Raw genomic sequence first — 20,630 nt, forward strand, 5'->3', positions numbered from 1 at the left:
TCATCCGTGTGAGCTGGCATGGGGGAATAGCCACCACTCGGACGGCGCAGCAGAGGCTGACGGCCAGTTGCAGCGTGTGGTGGTGTTCACTGTGGTGTGGCAACAGCACCTTGCATTGGTTGCCCTCAGCGAATGGAGACATTTGTCATGCGATTCCTCGCAATAATTGTTTCTCCTTAAGAGAGTAACGACGACGACATGAAGACAAAGTCGGAGCTTTTTCACCACAAGTGGGACCCAAGAACCATGTTCGCCAAGCCCCTTTCCCGTGCTTGGCGAACATGATGACCACTACACCAAAGAAACTCAGCGTATATGCACTCAAAGGCAAAGATGATTAATAAATGCAAAGATGACTAAGCAGAAGATACACCAAACAAGTGTATCTCTTGACGTTATCTGTCAAACTGCTCGTAGCTTTCGACAGCGGAGATCCAACGTAAACTCTACTCACACTTACAGAGAGTGAAAACTGAGCAAACACTGTTTGTGTAAATTGCTTTGGCAAGTTCTGTCCACTGTCCAATGGGCTGTCTAAAAATGAATGACTGACAATGAATGTGAGCTCCGCCTGAACAGGGACTTTTGAACCCTGGACCCTCAGATTAAAAGTCTGATGCTCTACCATCTGAGCTACCCAGGCCTGAGGGGCAGCAGTTCTGCTCTAGTGAAATTAACTTCATGCTCTATATTCGCTTAGTCTTCACATTTTCAGCAGGATTTAGCCTAAACCTTTTCAATTATGCTGCACGTGGGAAATTGAGAGAGATGCGCTCACTCGCCTGGTGGTTCACCATTGCAGAGCATTTCACCATTTACACTGCAGCCGCTCTCCATGCTTTTTGTGTGTCTTTAAATATTGCATGGAATAACAAAAAAAAAACGTGGTGATGCATTTCAGGTCATGCATCATATCCTCATAAGCACATATGGCATTTTTGTTGTACCGCTCATGTTCCATTTGGCAATGTTGGCTCCACATTTGACAGCTTAGCATTGAGAGGGGCACTATAATGCACAGGCACTCTCCCTGCTGCCCATACAGAGTCATAAATTGAGAGTGGGAAGCTGGAAGGCCCAGCACTGATTAGATTACTGGTTTGGCCACTATGGAGACAGTGCATCAAGTACACATACGGGTATGGCAGTACCTGGAAACCAGCAAGAAACGTCCCTATAGTTTCTTGTGAATTTCAATGTCATTTTGTACACACGGTGTCTCTACTTCCTCAAATTCATTGAGGCCCTGTGGGGAGGCTGGCGCTGCATGCATATCATATATTTCAGTTCCGAGTCAACCATTCCATTCACTTTCCCTCAGGGCATTTCAGGCAAAGCTGATATAAAGGTTTCATATGTACACGCTTAGGGAGGAAATGAATCAGGTCATCAAAGCACATTGGACAGGCACCAATCACAACTGAGACTGGTTCCCAACAATCTTCCCGGAAGGAAAAATAACCCAAAATTTTATTTATCTGACTCTTGTCATTGTATATTTGGAGCCTGGACAAAAGCATCTCAAGGAGCATCCTCTGATTTTGCCGGAAAGTCTTTCTCAGCTCTCCGGCAGCTCCTCTCATCTCCCAACATGCTTAGCAAGAAAAATGAGTCATCTCATCAAAGCACATTCAGCAGGCACCAATCACGACTGAGACCGGTTCCCTGCAGATCCCCCCAGAAGCTAAACCGGGTTGTGGTGTTAATTGATTTGCAGGAATTTTCATCTAATTACACTCTCAAATATTAAATGATTGCTGATATGAAAGAAGGTGCAAGCAGGCAGAGACACCTGTGGTGAGCCAAACAATTTTGAAATGGAAAAAAAAAAAATGACACCAACAGATGCGGTCCCTTATAAGCTGGCAAGAAGCATTTTTTTGTATGCTGGAAACTCTCAAACATATTGGATGATTAAATAATTATATATGAATACATTAATTACATATTAATTAGTGGAAGACATTAAAAAATTCACACAGTCTGTTGGGAAAATATTTTATTTCTGCTCGGTTTCAACAGTCATCTTTTTGAAGCTGGAAGGCGAACAAGAAAAAAGAAAGAAATCATATTCAACTAGTCATGTAATTGCTTAAAGCCAAGATTCATTAGGCTTGTAGGCGCCGCTAAAGCCCTGAACCCATGAAATTTCAGCTGATTTGATGGCTTAGGAGCCCTGCAGGCGAGCCGAGAGAGAAATTATTTAATGCTTCTTTGATAACCGTGTCCCTGATGGGGGAGGCTGATGGGAAAATGGGAAACTGGCTGTCTGAGCTGTACATGGAGGCTGCATGGAAAATACCACATGCCAGTGTGAATGGCTGCGCATGGGCGAGATTATTGGGGGAAGCGGAGCGCCTCATGGGAAGAAATTAATATCTGGCAGAATTAGATTATTAGAAAGCAATTTGAATAATTACATTATGTTTCATCAGGTTCTTAATTTCTAAATGGTTTTAGTGGGAGGTTCTTGAGGTTTACATACAGCGACATTTCCTTCAAAACATTCGGTTCAAACAGTGAGTTAATCCATGGTGGATCTAAATCTGTAGTTATATGACACGTGTACATGAAGCTTTTTCAGTCCTGTCCAGATTTATTACGTGTATTTGTGTCCACGTAAACAAAGCTAATGTCAGACTATTTGCTCTTTGCCACGATTGACTCATATGATATGATATGACATCTGTAAATACTGTCCACTGTACTAATGAGGACTGGCTTAATACTCGTATAGTAAGAAATATGTCCTTAAATAATACACTCTTATTAAGACTCTAACTCAAACTGATAGGAGACACTGAAAGTAGTCGAAAGACTAAATCCGCGACAATGGCAACAACACCAAAAAGCTATTCTGAATCTCGTTCCTTCAGCTACAAATTGCTCTCTCTTTTTTTTTTTTTTTTAATTTGACATGAGATGATGAGTCATCATTTCTAAAACGAGCAAGTCTAATATCGTATACTGTATGGTTAGTGACGCGGTGGTGTAGTGGTTTCTGTGTGGAGTTGCTGTTCTCCCTGTGTCTGCCTGGGTTCTCTTCAGGTTCTCGGACTTCCTTCCACCGTCCAAAAACATGCGTGGAACGCTAAATGGGAAGTCTACGTTCTCTGTAGGCGTGATTATGAATAGTTGTATGTTTTTGTTTGTTCTTTATGTGGCCTTGTGATGGAGTGGCAAAGGTGTAACCAGCCTTTGCCCAATGACAGCGGGCATACGCTCCCAGATAGTGCTGGAGGAAGTGGGCATAGAAGATTGACACATTGATCGTATATGTTGTCTTAAATGTGAATTTAACTTTGTCTTTGTTTCAGTCTGGTTCGGGGGAACCAGCGCCTGAAGGTGAACAGCTTGTTGCAAAGCTAAAAGCGGCTGTGCAAATAGTTCATCAATATTCTGCTTTCACATTCTGAATCCTCTACTGCTTATTCGGAAATTTCATGGTGACGTCTGTTTAATCACGCTGTGTGCATTGTAGCATATTATCTGCTCATTTGCCTGGAGATCACACACTCACTGTTTGCTCCTTCGTGTCGGGTGCAACAGTGTTAGCCGATGGCAAAATCCAAAACTGCCTTTCTTCACTCATGCCTTGAATGCTATGAGAACAATGTTTCTTATTATTCTTTTTTTTTTTTTTTTTTTTTCAAACAACTTGCTCCTCCCTCAAGGTACTAGATTCAATTAACATGCTGCTTGTCTCATTACAAGAAAATGTGTGGTATCACTATGTTAGAATATGTGGTAGGTTCCTGTAGAAAACTCGTACAAATAAACTGAGAGGATTTATCAGCCTGACATGTGTGTGGAATTAATAAATGAAGTTAACGTGGAACGAAAACATTCGCAATTTTACATCTTTTTCAAGGTGAACTTTTATCCCCCAAACAAAGTACACTTAATCCTGTAATCATACTTTTGTGGATTGAATAAATTCCATGTATCATCCCCATGGAATTAGTGAGTATTTGATTACTGTCCATATTATCATACAGAAAGATAACCCTGCATAGCTTGTTGGATTGCTCATTTTCCTCCTTTTCCCTTATTTTTCAGTCAGTCTTCCATAACTAATTGAATGTGAGCCGAGCTCCTGATAAAGAGATTTTCTTTTCGCTTTTATTTTTTTTTTTTTAAATCTGTAATGAGAAGCATGAAGGTGTATTTATTTATTTATTTTTTCCTAGTGTAGAGCATGTGTACGTGTCACCCCTGACTGGTTTCGGCAAGAGTTTAATTAAACATTACCACACATGAAAGCTCACTACGAGGAGGTAACATGGTTTATGTCGCCCAATCACATCCATAGGAAAACTATGAGTAGTAACATTTTCTTTCTGCTTGAATAACAAAAGATGGAGGTTTCTCACTTGTCATTATACAAAAGAAGATGCCATCCATCCATCCATCCATCCATCTTCTGCCACTTTATCGGGAGTCGGGTCGCGGGGACAGCAGTCTCTGCAGAGACTGCCCAGACTTCCATGGCCCCAGTCACCTCCCCCAACTCATCCAGTGGGACCCCAAGGCGTTCCCAGAGACCAAGTCCCTCTAGCTTGTCCTGGGTCTTCCTTGAGGATGTTAAATAAATGCCATGAACCAACAAAAGCTTTTTGCTTCAGGACCACGTAAATTGAGGTCTATTCGGGTTCAACGGCTACCCTAGTGCCCTTCACACAACAAAACTTAATCAGTTTTCTGCCACGACACATCCGATAGGTCATTGGAAGCTATATTCCAATTGTCATATTGCATAAACAGGTTTCATTAACGGGCAAAAGTTCACGGTGCTGAAATAACACTTTTATGCATATATCTCCATGGAACAATGCTCACTCTCACCAATTTTCTTCACCTTCATGCGTTTGAATTATGGGAGGAAGCTGGAGAACCCTGAGGGTTCCCTCGCCAGCAGCTGCAGAACATGCAAACTCTACAATTATTCCAACCTTTTAAACCTATTATTGCTATGAAATCCAATTTCGGTGGGCTAACGTCGGCGGAGCAGCTTAATAAAGTATGTAAATATGGAATATTATTTTGTCAATGTTTGGCGTCTACGGGCTCTGACCTCATTATTTCTCACTAAAAAGTGCACGTTCAGCACAGCGGGGAGTGCGTGGTGAGGATAATGAGAGAATAAAAAGGTTTCATTCTTTGACAACACTGGTCCCCAAACCTCGTCTCCAGCATCGGCTGTAATCAACAGAACGGAACTGTATCATAAAGGCAAAGAGCAGCCACATTTTGTGGTGAGAATGTTTTGCATGCAACTCAAGTTGGAAGTGTAAATGTGACACGCTGAGGTGTATGATTAAATTTCTGCTCCCCTGTTGGTTCATATTTTGTAAAAAAAAAAAAAATATCAACATAATGGGATTATTATTTTATTAACACCCTGTGTTACATCTGGTCCTTATTCGTCTTTATGATTTGATGGTGACACATCTGCGTCATCAGGTGCATAAATGGTGTGAAGAAATCACTTTTTTCTTTTTTTTCTTTTTACAGAAGTCATTACGAGAATACAGCTGAACCTATTTTGGGACCATGAGATGATAAAGATGTCAAGCAGGAATGGCTCTGAATGTTTGCAATTGCTCTCTTTAAACACGAGCTTAACAGTTTTCATGACATCCATTGCCATTGTATATTGTATATGAACCAATGATGGGTCCTTATTCAATAATATTTGTCTTATGGTTCCTTCATGGTGATGTCTGTATCCATAGTTGTAGTCTTCTTGTCTGACTTTGGTAGGTTAATGTTATTAAGGGCGTCTTCTATTGTGTCTTGTTGTGGGTCATTTTGGAGGTGTTTGTAAAAATGCCTTAAAGGTTTATCAATTTCTTCTGAATTATCGGTTAAGTTGCCATGTAGGGTCCTGATGTACTTTCTGTTTCATTTTAACCTGCTAGTGAATTGGCCGGAAATTGACTGGATTTATGCCCATACCCATTATTACTTAAGCTTTAACCATTTCAGTGGACCACATTATAAATACATAATTTGCTTGAGCGGTTTGATACTAGCATAAAGCAGAGAGGTGAACGCCTGGCAGGAAGATCGCTGTAATGGCTTTCAGCACATACTTCATTCGCTCCCATGGGAGTGGCTCACCCATTGAGCATGCGAGTTCGCTCATGGTACAGAACCATCACACCACAAACACGATGATGGGCCAGCAGGAACATTAAAAAACCAATTACGCTGGAACAGGCAACGTCAGAATAACACGTTTAAAACATCATTTCACTCGACTTTAAACACGTGTCCTCTGAACAGAAAGTCCCAATGCATGCTGGGAGATTTCTGCCCACATATCCCCCAGCACGCTGCAGCGTGTGGCTACAGGAGCGAAACCATTTTTCTCACGCTGAAAAACCTCTCAATGGCATCCAGCGGCTCTCAATAAGCTAAAGGGGAATGAACGTCGACGATGTGCTGCATTGTGGGATTTATCCTTGCGCTAACGGCACTCGGCTGCAGTCTCACCACGAGTACACAAAGTGCACTCTGGACTGTTGGCGGAAACACAGCGACACAAAGTACTTTAACGTGCGACGTGTTCTCATGTTCGCAGCTCACGTCATGCGTAACTGATACATTTTTGAAAAGGATTCAAGGGCACGCAGTGTCTTTGTGTGTGTGTGTGTGTGTGTGTGTAGTCCTCTCGTTTAACAATCTACAATTAAATCAAATTTAATGGGGTTGATGCATGGGTGACGTGTGAATTTAATAAAGTGTTGTTTTTTTTTATCCCCTCTGGGTTTTACTCACTGAATCAGAATGACCTGTTTGGCATCATAAGGCTGCACAGGTTTTTGTTATCCAGGTTGCAAGATAGAACAAGTTGATTGAAGTTAACTAAATAAAAAAACAGTGAAGTCATGGAAACGCAGCTGTATACCTCTACATGGACACGTCTGAAAATGCACCTCATGAGGGCATCAAAACCTTTGATCCATACTTGAGAGGCTTTTCCAAGTTTAGCGGTTTCCATGACCACTTTTTTATTGCCATATTTGGGTCTTGCACAATTCCAGGGCTCATGGAAACGCAGCCGGAGATGAAATGTTGAGCTTCTCTTCGGAAATGACCGGCATGACAAATCAGTCACATTGGTGCGTGTTGTACGCTTCAAAGAAGAGACAGTGGATATGTCAGAGGCAGAATGCTGAGGTTGGAAGTGGCAGGCGGGAGACTGAAGAGGAGACGATGTTACTCGGTGCGAGGGGAGAGGATTGGCTGTGGCAACTCAGAAAATGGCAACAGCCCAAAGGAGGAGGAGGAGGAGGAGGAGGAGGAGAGGGAGGAAGAGGGGAATAAATAAAGATTATTAAAAAAAAAATGACTGTGACAAAATTCTGTTGATTGCCAAAAGGAAAGACTGTGCATTCTGTTTGCCATTTATTTGGTCCGATGTAACGCAGCCACAGAGAAGGAATTCCATTCTAACAAACTCTGAAGCTCATATCTGAACGGGAAGAATATCACAATTATATTTGTGCTGATATCATGGCTGGCAAAGCGTTGCCAAATTGAACACTGAATCTTCCTGCGCCGGCTCTTCTCTTCTTGACCCCTCTCAGAGCCCAAACAACCGTCAGAGAACAGACGTCATATTTTTGCACTGAGCTGAACTCCAAAGGAGAATCTTCATAACAAAAAAAAAAAAAAAAAAAGCTGCTTGCTTTGACGCGCAACGCTTCTGACGCCAGAGGTTTATTATTTTTTGCCACGCATGCAAAACGGCAGCTTTCGGGGTGCCTCTGCCTTTTCACAAATCATCTTTCCGAGACATTAATGAGGCCCTTATAAGCCGCGGCAGTCACGCGCCCAACACAAGCCCGGCGGCTGCATTGAGACGCGTGTCAGAACCGCGAAGAGAGCAATCGCTCATTCTCTTTTTCCATCTGTGTTTTTGGCTTGCAGCCAACTCTTATCTTATCCTCATTTTGATTACATCGATTTGACGCCCCGGCCCCAACCCCTACCCCCCGCCCCCTACCCTCCTCGCAAATACTAAGATGTTCGCACTCACGGACTGAGCAGGGCGTGCACACAGAGGAAGTGCAACAGCCCTGAGATGGACCCCCGCCTGGAAAGCGGAAACGAGGGAGGCCGAAAACTGCACAGCGGGGAACTGTGACCTCGGAACTGAAGACGGGAAAACCTGTCCTGGTTGGTGGGTCGAGGCAGCACATGCTGCACAGGACGGGACCAGAAGAAAGCAGATAGTCAAGCATCATGTTCTCAACCAGGACCCAACTGACTCACCGACTGACTAACTAACTAACTAACTGACTGACTGACTGACCAACTGTCAAGTCCTCCTCTGGTTTAGTTGTTAAGTTGTGTTTTCTATCTTTTAAGTTGTGAACTTAAAAGATAGAAAAAACAAAAGTTTACTTTGAATTCATCATTTTGAATGAGTCACATTAAATGCCAGTGTTTCCATCCAACATTTGATTACATAAATAGCATTAAATACGAGTTAAGGCCTTGTGCCTTTTAAATGAAAGACAGAAAAAAAAGTGGATCTACAAACTCGTGGAGTGACTCTTACAAAATATTTACGATTGTTTAAAATTTTTTAGTGGAGTTTAAACGTTTAACAGGGTTTTTACTTTTAAATATTTTACCATATTAAGAAACATTTCAAACAATATAAAAGCAGAATGAAATATTTTACAGACCATTGGCGTCTTTGGACCGAACCCTTGAGTGAACTTTCTTCTCTGAAGTCTGTTTGTTTGACTGCCTGAGGATCTCCAATCCCTCTCAGGTGCTTCACATCAGCGTCAGTCGCATCAAGCAAACGAGCAGCTGATGTGTTGCTGCTGGTGCACTCTGGGAAGTGTGGTTCCCTGAGCAGTGTAGCTTCAAATCTGACTAATAACCCTTGTGTGCTTCTTCTCTCTCAGCATGAAGTCTGGGTTCCAAGAGAGGGAAATGGAAAAAAAAGATTTCTTTGAAAATTGAAAGTGTCTTGAAATTATGTTCTGCAAGAGAACTATTCAAAGATGGCACCATGCAGAGTTTGCATTTTCCTTTATTAAATAATAGAACAACGCAATAAATGCTTTTGTGGAGAAGCCCCAATGCAGAAATAAGCTCTGTTTTATCCGTAGATCTTTGGAAGCCATTTTACAAAATAATCAAGTTAGTTGTCCCTGTGGTGATCACATTTAAAGGCTAAAGCAGGATATTAGGCAGGAATATGTGAAGTGTGTGTGTGTGTGTGTGTGTGTGTGTGTGTGTGTGTGTGTGTGTGTGTGTGTGTGTGTGTGTGTGTAAAAGAGAGATCAGGGATTGACACCTTCAGAAAACGAAACAAACAAAAACACCCAGCGAGCCTCTTTTAAGAGAAATCATTATTTAGCAGAAGTGCTTGGTGGAAGTTGTGAGTCTCGTTAAGGTCAGCGCGGCCGCAGCCGTTGATAACGCCGCTAAGATGAGCAGCGGGAATTCATCTTTGAAGTTCACCAAAGTTGGAATTGAATTTAGAAGATTGACTCTGGACTTAACGCCGCCTGCCGAGTGAGAGATCCTCTGATCTTTTTTATTATTTTTTTGCAAATGGCATTGGAATTTTGTTGGATTTGTTTCATATCGGGGATAATAATTTATCTGCCGCGTTCAAAAGCTGTACAGTCTCTTCAAAGGAAGCCTTCCTGCGTCGTTGGAGTGCTCAGGTGTCGTTCGTGTGATTGACTTGACGAATGTGGTGAGCGGCGGCGCTCTGACAGTGCAAACCCACCTGCTCTCAACCTGTAGGCTTTCCCCACCCACCCACAGCACCCACCCAATACTCCACCAGCGCCACCACCATCAATCATCCCGGAGATACGAGGCCGTCATCATTCTCAATAAAGCCAAAATAAGAAACAAAAAAAGAGAAAAGAAACTGACAATCATGTTAATCACCGCTCTTTGTCATCATTAGCCCCCCCCCCACACACACACACACACACATACCCCTCCAGTGTGATAGGGAGCACGCATTTACTTTAGAGGGCTGACCGACACAATTTCCTTGAATCTTACGGTAATAGCGAGGCACTGTGAGAAAAACATGATGTCAATATATATGCATGCAGCAATGCATTGTAGCAGCGGCGGAAAACTAGAAACTTCAATTTTCCTATAAATATGATAATAAAGTTACTCTCCACAGTCGGCTCTGTTCACATCATATAATAGCCACGTGGTTAAGTTGCTTCCATTGTCGTATATTACGGTAGAGTTTTCATCCAATCCAGCAGGTAGCTTGTGTTCTCAGGTTCTATGAAATCTGCCTTAGTCCAGCAGTTAGTTGCAATAGCCAATCGGATCTCGAATATGCAATTCCGAGGCCAGCTAGCTGGATGTATGCTGAGCTTTACACGTATGCATCCTGTGATTGGATAAGAAGCGCTGAGAACCTGATGGCATGAACATTGCATTACCATCGCATAAATGTCCTTCTTTCATTAGATAAAATCAATATTGAGTTACATTACATTACGTTACATTGCGTTACGTTACGTTACACTGTTACGTTACACTGTTACGTTACACTGTTACATTGCATTATGTTCCGTTACATTGTGGTCCGTTACATTGTGTTACGTTACATTGTGTTACGTTACATTGTGTTACGTTACATTGTATTACGTTACATTGTATTACGTTACACTGTGTTACGTTACGTTACGTTTAGGGGGACATTTAAAGGAAGATAAAGTGAAAAGTTCATTCAATAGTGATTTTATCTAATAAAAGAAGAACATATATGCAAAGGTAATGCAACGTTCATTTCTTCATTTCAAACATTGAACATTGAAACATCAAAATTGATACTAACAACAGTGGTGGTTTTCAGCGACAAAAGTTGTCAATGGTTCAGCAACTTGAAATGTGAACTTTTGGTTTGCCCTTTTTTTGTTTTTGTTTTTTTGGATGTCAAAACGCGAACAGCATGATTAATTGGACTGTTTAAATGCAGACTGTCATTGAACCAGAACATTTAGTGGCCGACTGGCCGATCAGACACTTGTGATTGTGATTTTTTTGTGATTAATCACCTTGTTAGCGAACAGCATGTTGTTTGTTAAATATGTGAAATATTGAACACTTGGACATGCATGCAAGAGTTTTAGAGATTTCAAAGCAAGTCCCCCCTATAAATGTTAAGAGTGCATTTTAGGTGCATTGAGGAAATATATAAATGTGTGCGTGTGTGTTGGCTTGCCACAATATAAAAAAGGTGTAATCTTGCAAGAGCCGTATGTATAAATAACAGCTGCTACGTCAATACTGAGGAGAGAAGTCGCCGGAGGTGGATGGGTCGAGTCTAAAAATAAGCCCCTTAAGTTTACTCTGGAATATAACAGCTGTAATTAAATAATAACTCATTATGCAATCCCATTAGCTGCTTGGGTTTCAGTTCCCTGATGCCGGTAATTGTGGATCAATGCCACACTTTGAGAGCTTGCTGGAACACTAGACCAGAGCAGAGCAGAGCAGTGATGAAGCAACTTCCACGCCAGGCATCATCTTCTACCCAGTGCTCCTCAACTTTTCATTTCGGTTTTAAATCATATAAGTTTTTCTTCCACTGAGGAATAACTTGCATTTATTTCAACATCAAAAATCAAATACAAGGGTGACTCAAATAATCTTTATTCATTGGATATCCAATATGAAGAGTGTTTTCAAAGTAATACGCTGCATTAAAGCCTCTAATAGCAAAAACAGACAATGGAAAACCAAACTCTTTAAATTCATTATTTTTTCATTGTAAGTTTTTTTTTAATAATAATAATAAAAAGATGAAATTGGGTTTGTCTCAGCATCTTGGAGAAAATCATGTAGAATGGCTTTATGGTACATTAAAGCAGAATCAGACTGTGAACAATGCAGTCAATATATCTGATAAACAGACTCTACTAAAGTTTTTAAGATAAATAATTGGCAAAAAGTATTCAGAGGATGTTGGTGAATGCCTGTCCCCACAGAGGAGTCCAGGGAACAGTTAACGTCCCAGTCATTGTCACATTTCGAAGGATGCAAAAATCTATCCTGCACATTTGTTTGACCCAGTGGTGCCGCGCCCGGGAATCATTGGGTGGTTTAATCCCCCAATTCCAACCCCCGAACAGTGAGTGCCAAGCAGGGAGGCAATGGGGACCATTTTCCACAGTCTTTGGTATGAAACAGCTGGGGATCAAACCCACAAACTACCGGTCTCAGGGCAGACACTCTACCACTATTAAATATTTAACATTCGTTGGAAACAGCAGCTACATTCCAACGGATTGCCAATGCTGCCTGCTAATTCAACCAGGAACGCACAAACAAAGTCAGGTCTCTGTGTGTCCCTCCCAGCGGACGTGTGGTTTTGTATCGCAGTCGCACAATCTCCACAGCTCTCTTCTTTCTCTCGACGCGCTGCCTTCGCTTGCTCCCCACGGGATCGCTAACCCACTAAGATCCGGGACAACTTGCAATGTCCACCAGATGTCGTGCGCACGGAGAAGCCCGGCTGTAGCACTCTTGTAACACGTCTGCAAAAAAAGACGTACGGAGCAGCGATCGGGAAAGCGCTGAGACGCTACAACTGCGTTCTACTGATTCAACAGGGATGGATTAAGATTAGGACCTCGGCCTGTGGAGTCTTGGTCGGACTACGAGAATCGGCGATTGAATTCCCCTCTGATTTTGTTTTCTTTCTTTTGACCTCACTTTACATTTTCTAAATATGTCAACAATTTATCTTCATTCTTGTCTGGCACCAAACATGGGCGTGGCCAACTGTCACTATTTGACGGCTAGTTAATTGAACAGTTATATTTTCCACCTGCACGAGTCACCCCAGACAGTCACTGTCTTTGCTAATTCTCTCTGCTGCAGAGGGCGCCGAGGTGTCAGGTCAGAATAGAGGACGTGTCATAAAGGCTTTTCTCTTTCCAGACTGCCCATTGAGGACATGAGGTTCAGACTTTTGTCCTGGCACCCTGTGCTGCTACATGGGCTATTATTACCCAGAAGGGCACTCATCAGGACACATTATTGAACCGTCGTCCCGCAGAGGGCAAATCATCCGTAATTTAATGCAAAAAAAAAAAAAAAAAGGATACCGTTGAGGGCAGTCAATCATCTTTCTTTCACCATGTAAAGGGCACTTTATGGCAATGGCAGATTCATAATAGGGGCAAACTGCAGACCCTTTACCTTTGTCCACCCACTCAAATTTAGCGACGGAAGCGACATTGTTCGTGTTAACGGCCCAACGTCGGTTCCATTGCGCCGTGACCAGCCGGTGTGACAAAAAGACGAACACTCAGTTTCTTGATGGACGTGTCCTCTTTCATTATTGACTCTTCTCAAATCGTGTGTGCGGGCATCTCAGTGCAATGAGCATTCTTGAAAGACACTCCACTTCTTCGGTTCACCCCCTACGTCCTAAACTGTGCCATTTCCTGTTGCCGTCGATGGCTCAATTTCATGCTGTCACTATTGTATTACAAGCTGGAATCAACACTTGCAGTGGTAACGGTCGTAGTAGGAGTAGTAGCAGTGATTATTAGGGGGAAAGAAAAATCATATGTTACTATCTACAATCTGACCCCTGGTTGTTACATGTTTGGCAAGCAAAGCTTTTTGGGTTAAAAAATAAATAAATAAATAAATAGTTTTCCTTTGGAAATTTACATCAGAATTTCAGTTTTTCTCCCAATAAACTTTATTTTCAAGGGCAGCCAAGGGGAACATAAATATACCTTCCTACTATGACGCTACTATGGAAAAAAAATAATAAAAAAACATGGTGAAAACCTTACACAAAGGTAAATGTAAAGTACAAGATACAGATCAGTCATGCATCCTCTGTCCCACTTCCTGGCATACAGAACACAATAATGCATTGCTACTTTGCAATACCTATGGAACATGAAAAAGACAAAACCATCACTGCTGACGGGGAGATGTCAGCACGTTGCACTTGGTGAACTGACAAAAAAAACAAAAAACGTTAGCCCACGTGCTTATTTAAAAGAGTTTAGTGTCTCGTTCATCTCAGCTCCTCGAGAGCAATTTTCTGGCAGTTATGTCATAAGATAAATCGTGACAGTGCCATAACAATTGCACGGAGATGCGAACGATAGAGGATGGAAATTGAGGGGGGCTAATGAGCAGCGTCAGAGCAGTGGGAGCCGAAAGGAGACCTTTTCCGCCCCCTAGTGGCCGTTCGGAAACCTCCCTTCACGCGTGCCTCTTGGGAAGGAAGCGACACATTCGAGCCACTACTTTCCTGCGGGATCTGTTGTACATGTATACACATCAGTGCCTTAGATTTAGTTCTATGTTACTTTATCTTTAGATTTTGAAGCAAACGTGAAAGAAAACATATTCTATCTTACATGGGTGTTTTACGACTGACTTTTCCCTTTGGAGACATGATGCAGTTTCTTCACGCTATATTGAGGATGGTAATAGTGTGTGTGTGTGTGTGTGTGTGTGTGTGTGTGTGTGTGTGTGTGTGTGTGTGTGTGTGTAAACTATACATAGAGTGTCTTAGTAAGTGCGAGTTTTTTGTTTTTTGTTTTTTTGTTTTTTAAATGCATTTTTGCTCAGTGGCTCCCTTTTGCGCGCGCGCGGGTGTGCGCGCACTTGTTTCACGGGGAGTGCGTGCCAGTGTGTGTGTGTGTGTGTGTGTGTGTGTGTGTGTGTGTGTGTGTAAACTATACATAGAGTGTCTTAGTAAGTGCGAGTTTTTTGTTTTTTGTTTTTTTGTTTTTTAAATGCATTTTTGCTCAGTGGCTCCCTTTTGCGCGCGCGCGGGTGTGCGCGCACTTGTTTCACGGGGAGTGCGTGCCACTGACGTAACGAGCCCTGCTGTCTCTCTCTCTTTCTCCGACACTCTCTCTCTCTCTCTCTCTCTCTCTCTCTCTCTCCGACACACACAAACACGCGCGCGCACAAACGCAGTGAGGCAAGCAGCAACAGCAGCAGCAGCAGCGGCGGCGGCGGCGGCAGCAGAAGCCGCAGCAGCAGCAAGCAGACGCTCAGTGCAGCCGTCAGTGTGCGGAGCGGAGGAGGACCGACAGCACACGCACACACTCACGCCGGAGTTATGCCTCTGCTTCCGGGACACTCGCCTCTCCTCCCGCGCTCCAACTCCGCCGGCGTCGCTTCTCTGCCTCCCCCGGACTTTACACCCGCCGGCCTCCTCTCTTTTGGGGGAATTCGGTCCAGGGACTGCCGGCTGCGCGTCATGGTGCGTATTTGCGCATTCTTTCTGGATCTTTGAGGGGTGGGTTTTTGGGGGTAGAGGTGGTGGCGGAGTGATTAATTTTTAGACTGGACTAAAAAAAATGAAACGCATTTTCATCTCGGAAGAGAGGAGAGGCGGCGTTTCACAGCCCGCGGCTCTCCCCTTCTCCCTCTGCGAATGTTTGGCTGCAGCTGCCGGTGATCTGCGTGAAGCCTCTGAATAAATTGGAGCTCTGTATCAAGGAAGAAAAAAAGGAGAGGGGGGGTTGCAGTAAGCGGCTTTCCCCCCCCACTCTGACTATGTGCCAAGTCCATCCACCACACAGGATCCCTTTTTACTTGTGACGGTTTCGCCTTTTTACCTTTTTTTCAAGGATTGTTCTTTTCTGAGGGATTTTAAAATATCTAGTTTTTTTTTTTTTCTTCCCCCTATTGGAAGCAAAAGATCAGTGAGAGATTTACACCTCTCCCCAAGAGCGCCACCGTCCAATTCTGACGGCAAAAATAACGGTTGTGCGTCAGTGGAGGCTGGTGTGGAAGTGTATTTTTCCGATGTGTGCGTGTGAGTGCCTTTGCCTTTTTCTTTCCCTCCCCCGGAGAAATAAGAACTTTGGGTTTTTGGACAGTTTTTTATTCATTTTTTTTGTGCTTTTGTTTTTTGTCACCCTAACTGAGATCTGGGGCTGAAGCCGAGAAGTTAAATGCTGGAGCCACAATCCAGCGATCCTTCTCGGTTGCCAAAATGCTGAGCGGCATCCTCTTCCTGAGCGTCCTCACGGTCACAAGCCTGACGCCGTCGGAGACGGAGAGCCGCAAGACCTCGGCGTTCCGGGAGATCTGCAGGAACCGCTGCGTCTGCGAGGAGCGGGAGAGCGTGCTCAACATCAACTGCGAGAACAAGGGCTTCACGACGGTGGGCCAGTTCCAGGCGCCGCCGAACAAGGTCTCGCAGCTCTTTCTCAACGGCAATTTTCTGTCGCGGCTCGCCGCCAACGAGTTTGCCAACTATGGCAACGTGTCGTCACTGCATCTCGGCAACAACGGGCTGCAGGAGATCCGGACGGGAGCCTTCAACGGGCTGCGCTCGCTCAAGCGCCTCCACCTGAACAACAACAACCTGGAGGTGATCAAGGAGGACACGTTTGCCGGGCTGGAGGGTTTGGAATACCTGCAGGCCGACTACAATTACATCAGCGCCATCGAGCCAGGTGCCCTCAGCAAGCTGAACAAGCTCAAGGTGCTGATCCTCAACGACAACCTGCTGCTGTCGCTGCCGCCCAACATCTTCCGCTTCGTGCTGCTTACCCACTTGGATCTACGCGGCAACCGGCTGAAGACGCTGCCCTTTGCCGGCGTGCTGGAGCACATCGGCGGCATCATGGAGATCCAGCTGGAGGAGAACCCCTGGAATTGCACCTGCGACCTCATCCCGCTCAAGTCGTGGCTGGACACCATCTCGGTGTTCGTGGGGGACATCGTGTGCGAGACGCCGTTTCGGCTGCACGGCAAGGACATCACGCAGCTCATCAAGCAGGACCTGTGCCCGCGCAGGAATGCCGGGGAGCGCGCGCACCCCCCTTCTGACTCCCACTTTCAGGGGGCCCTGCCCCCGACCTACCACCCCGTTGGGATCACCCCCACCCGCGCCCCTAAAGCCTCCCGCCCCCCGAGGATACGCTACAGGACCACCCCTCGCGTTTCCAAGGACAAACACGTCTTTGGGCCCATCATGGTTTACCAGACGCGCTCCCCTGTGCCCATGCTGTGCCCAAGCGTGTGCGTGTGCACGTCCCAGAACCCCGACAGCGGCTTGAACATCAACTGCCAAGAGCGGAAGTTGCATAACGTCAGCGAGCTCAACCCCAAACCCACCTACCCGAGGAAGCTCCACCTGACGGGGAACTATTTGCAGGTCATTTACAGGAACGACCTGGCCGAATACAGCTCGCTCGAGCTGCTGCACTTGGGAAATAACAGGATAGCGGTGATCCAGGAGGGCGCCTTTGAGAATCTGACAAACCTCAGGCGCCTCTATCTGAATGGGAACTACATTGAATCGCTGTCAGAGTCCTTGTTTGCGGGCCTGCAGTCGCTCCAGTACCTGTATTTGGAATACAACATCATCAAAGACATCACGCCTCAAACGTTTAACACTTTGCACAACCTCCAGCTGCTCTTTCTCAACAACAACCTTCTGAGGTCGCTCCCAGACAGTGTTTTCGGTGGCACCATGCTGACGAGACTCAACCTGCGGAATAATCACTTCTCCTACCTCCCAGTCCGAGGGGTCTTGGACCAGTTGTCTGCATTCATCCAGATTGACCTGCAAGAGAATCCCTGGGACTGCACGTGCGACATTGTGGCCCTGAAAAATTGGATGGAGCTGTCAAGCACTAGCGTGGTCGTCAACGAAATCACCTGCGATTCGCCGTCCAAGCATGCCGGGCGCCTGCTGCGCTCGCTCCGCAACGAGGCCATCTGCCCCGAACCTGGCGAGGCACCGACGCCGCAAAACGCCCCTCCCACAAAGACCCCGACGGTAATCAGTCCCGGCACAGAGGCGCCCACCCCTTCCTCCCCGGCTGTCTTCAGCTCAGTCAGCCCCACCGAGTCCCGCATCCAGACCCCGGAGTTGCATCCCGAGGTGCCCCTGTCGGTCCTGATCCTGGGGCTCCTCGTCGTCTTCATCCTGTCGGTCTGCTTTGGCGCTGGCCTCTTCGTCTTTGTCCTCAAGCGCCGCAAAGGGGTGGAGCACGTCCCGACGGGGGCCAACAACTTGGACCTCAACTCTTTCCAAGTCCAGTACGGCTCTTACACGCCCGAGCCCACCCAAGACAAGATGTCAGAGAGCCACGTGTACAACTACATCCCTCCTCCGGTGGGCTCCATGTGTCAAAACCCGATATACATGCAGAAAGACGGCGAACAGGTGGCGTACTACCGGAACCTGAAGGAGCTCAGCTTTGGGCCTCTGGATGCTGCCCAGAAGGAGGACGCCCTGTCCCGCAGCCCCGGCGCCTACACCATCAGCACAATGGATTTTATGGATAAGTCCCCAGCGTCGTGCGGTCTGACCACCCCGGAGGCCCCAGAGATGCTGTATCAAAACCTGGGCGAGAGGTCCAACAAAGAGCTCCCGTCGGCAGCAGGCGCTCCCCCTTACCACTACAACTTTTGCACTTTACCCAAGAGACCCTGCATCGTACCCCCCTACGAGGTGGCCACTGCCCGGCGGTACATCACCAACCAGGACCGGTTGAACAAGAGCGCACTGTACGGGACCCCCAGGAAATACTTTGGGGCGGAGCACCTCCTGAAAAACAGCGAGCACCCCCCACTTCTCCCCGGGAAGCTAAAAACAGAGCCGGACTACCTGGAGGTTCTGGAGAAACAGACTGCAATGAGCCAGCTGTAAAAATAGCAACAGCGCCCCCTCTCCTCCCCTCCCCCACACCCACCCACTTTTCTTCTCTGCAGAGTTCTGTGCATTGTTATCATAATCACAGATTTGCTGTTCTTATAGTCCCACCCACCCCCATCTATATATCTATCTTATCTATCTGTGTTCAGTCCCTCATGTTTGACTGGAAGCCTTTTTTCTCTCTCTCTCAATCCTTCCCCTTCTTTTTCATTACTAGATGTATAAAAAGGAATATAAGACGTATATTATTATGCAGTTCTATTTTTCTCCTCCTGGAAGCTATAAATTATTTCTTTCTTTCTTTTTTTTTTTTGGTTTCCCCAGAAATTGAATCCCAAAAGACTTGACAACGGCAGGTAACACAATGGGCAGGACTGTGTAAGAAAAAAAAAATGTATTTTTTTTTTTTCATGTTCGCCCCCGTGAAAAGTAAAAGATAATTATTCTTTGTTAAAAAAAAGAAAAGAAAAGAAAAAAAGATTGACATTCCTGTAAATATTTAGCTTTCACAGAGAAACGGTGAGTGTGGTAAAGAGAGAGGAAGGGAAATAGAAAACCTTTTCAAAAACCCAACACGCGGCAAATCTTACTAGACTTACTCCAGAAAGTGCCTTTGCACTCAAGTATTTTATCAACAAAGCTCTCTGCGAAATTGAAACGTTCCTTCTCTCTTTTTTCCTTTTGTTTTCGGAAAGTGCTGTATTTTAATGAATCGGATCTTTGTGTAAAATAGAAGACTTATTTGTCTGTTGGAAAAGAACAAAAAAAAAAAAGGCGAAATTTTTTTTTTTAACTTGACACTTTGTGTGAAGTGTTCCATGAATCTGTTTTCTGTTGGTTTCTTTCTTTAGGACAGGGAGCGTCATGTTACTTTTCTTTTTTTTGGTTTTCGCTTTCACCATGAGAAGTCTTTGGAGATGTGCAACCTCTAGAGAATATTGTGTGCTGTGGGGAGCAATACAACGTGGTGAGCTTGCGCCATTAAACCTTCACTGAAGCACTTTGTCAGGATCCCGAGCTTGAGCTATGTTTTGTGTGGCCTGTGTGTCATTACTTTTTGTGTTTTGGGAACATTACAGCGTGGATGAGCTGTGGACCGCTGTCCTGTGTGTGTGTGTGTGTCTGTGTGTGTGTGTTTTCTATCTGCAAAGCGACTTCAGCCCTCTTCCAACGATTTATTTATATATTTCTTTCTTTTTGCCTCGCACCTGACGCAGCATTTCAAAGGTTTTTTTCCGGCCAAATCCCTCCCTATCCCTCTGCTCCATCCCTCTGCAGGCACGCAGGCAATGTCAGTATTTAATTCGGGAGTGGGGGGGAGGGGGTGGTAACGAGCGGGAGGAGGAGGCGTGTGGGGGGGACTGGGGAGGTCGTCGATATTTCTCTCCCTGCAGGGCCGAGATTGTTTAGAGCCGCTTTGGCTTCAGACGTGGTTGCTTTCGGGGACCTGCCGCTGTAATCCTGCGGCCGAGTAGATGAATCTTCAGTGGGGCAATTAACGCCGTGCGAATTGGCTCTTGTGGATAAGCAGGATGAGTGGAGGAGGGGATAAGTGCCGGGCCCCCCCCCCCCCCAAAAAAAGAGGCAGCCGTGCGCAGTTCTTAGTGCTGCCGCCTCACAGCAAGAAGGTTGTGCGTTCGATTCTGGGCTCTCCTGGCACCTTTTTGTGTGGAGTTTGCATGTTCGCCCTAGCTGCGATTCCATGACAGTTTATTTACAACATAAAAGCGATATTTTTAAATGTCGACAAATTACAATTGCGATTTGCAGGTCTCTCCACTTGATGGATGGATGGATGGATGGAAGGATGGATGGAAGGCAGCCGGTTGGTACTGCAAAATGCTACAAAGAGATTTCCCAGCTCGTCCTCAAAAGGGCGACGGGCGAGGCCTGGTGGGTTTGGAGAGAACGTGCGCAGTCAGTGCTGAGGTCGTGGGGGGGCGAGGCT

At 45.2% G+C, this 20,630-nt stretch overlaps 1 protein-coding gene and 1 non-coding gene across 2 annotated transcripts; one reads left to right on the plus strand and one right to left on the minus strand.

Moving 5' to 3' along the window:
- Window positions 1-568: 568 nt before the first annotated feature.
- On the minus strand, window positions 569-643 carry trnak-uuu (transfer RNA lysine (anticodon UUU)). Its single transcript has one exon. It is a non-coding gene; the product is annotated as a tRNA-Lys (tRNA).
- Window positions 644-15,426: 14,783 nt separating this feature from the next.
- slitrk2 (SLIT and NTRK-like family, member 2) lies at window positions 15,427-19,690 on the plus strand. Its single transcript, XM_076048191.1, has one exon. It carries the CDS (start codon window positions 16,004-16,006, stop codon window positions 18,674-18,676), a length of 2,673 nt encoding a protein of 890 aa, XP_075904306.1. The 5' UTR covers window positions 15,427-16,003; the 3' UTR covers window positions 18,677-19,690.
- The last annotated feature ends 940 nt before the right edge of the window (window positions 19,691-20,630 follow it).

This window comes from Nelusetta ayraudi, unplaced genomic scaffold (assembly GCF_046127955.1).
Source record: "Nelusetta ayraudi isolate G7.1 ecotype Tasmania unplaced genomic scaffold, CSIRO-AGI_Nayr_v1 ptg000097l, whole genome shotgun sequence".
Classification (NCBI taxonomy): Eukaryota; Metazoa; Chordata; class Actinopteri; order Tetraodontiformes; family Monacanthidae; genus Nelusetta; species Nelusetta ayraudi.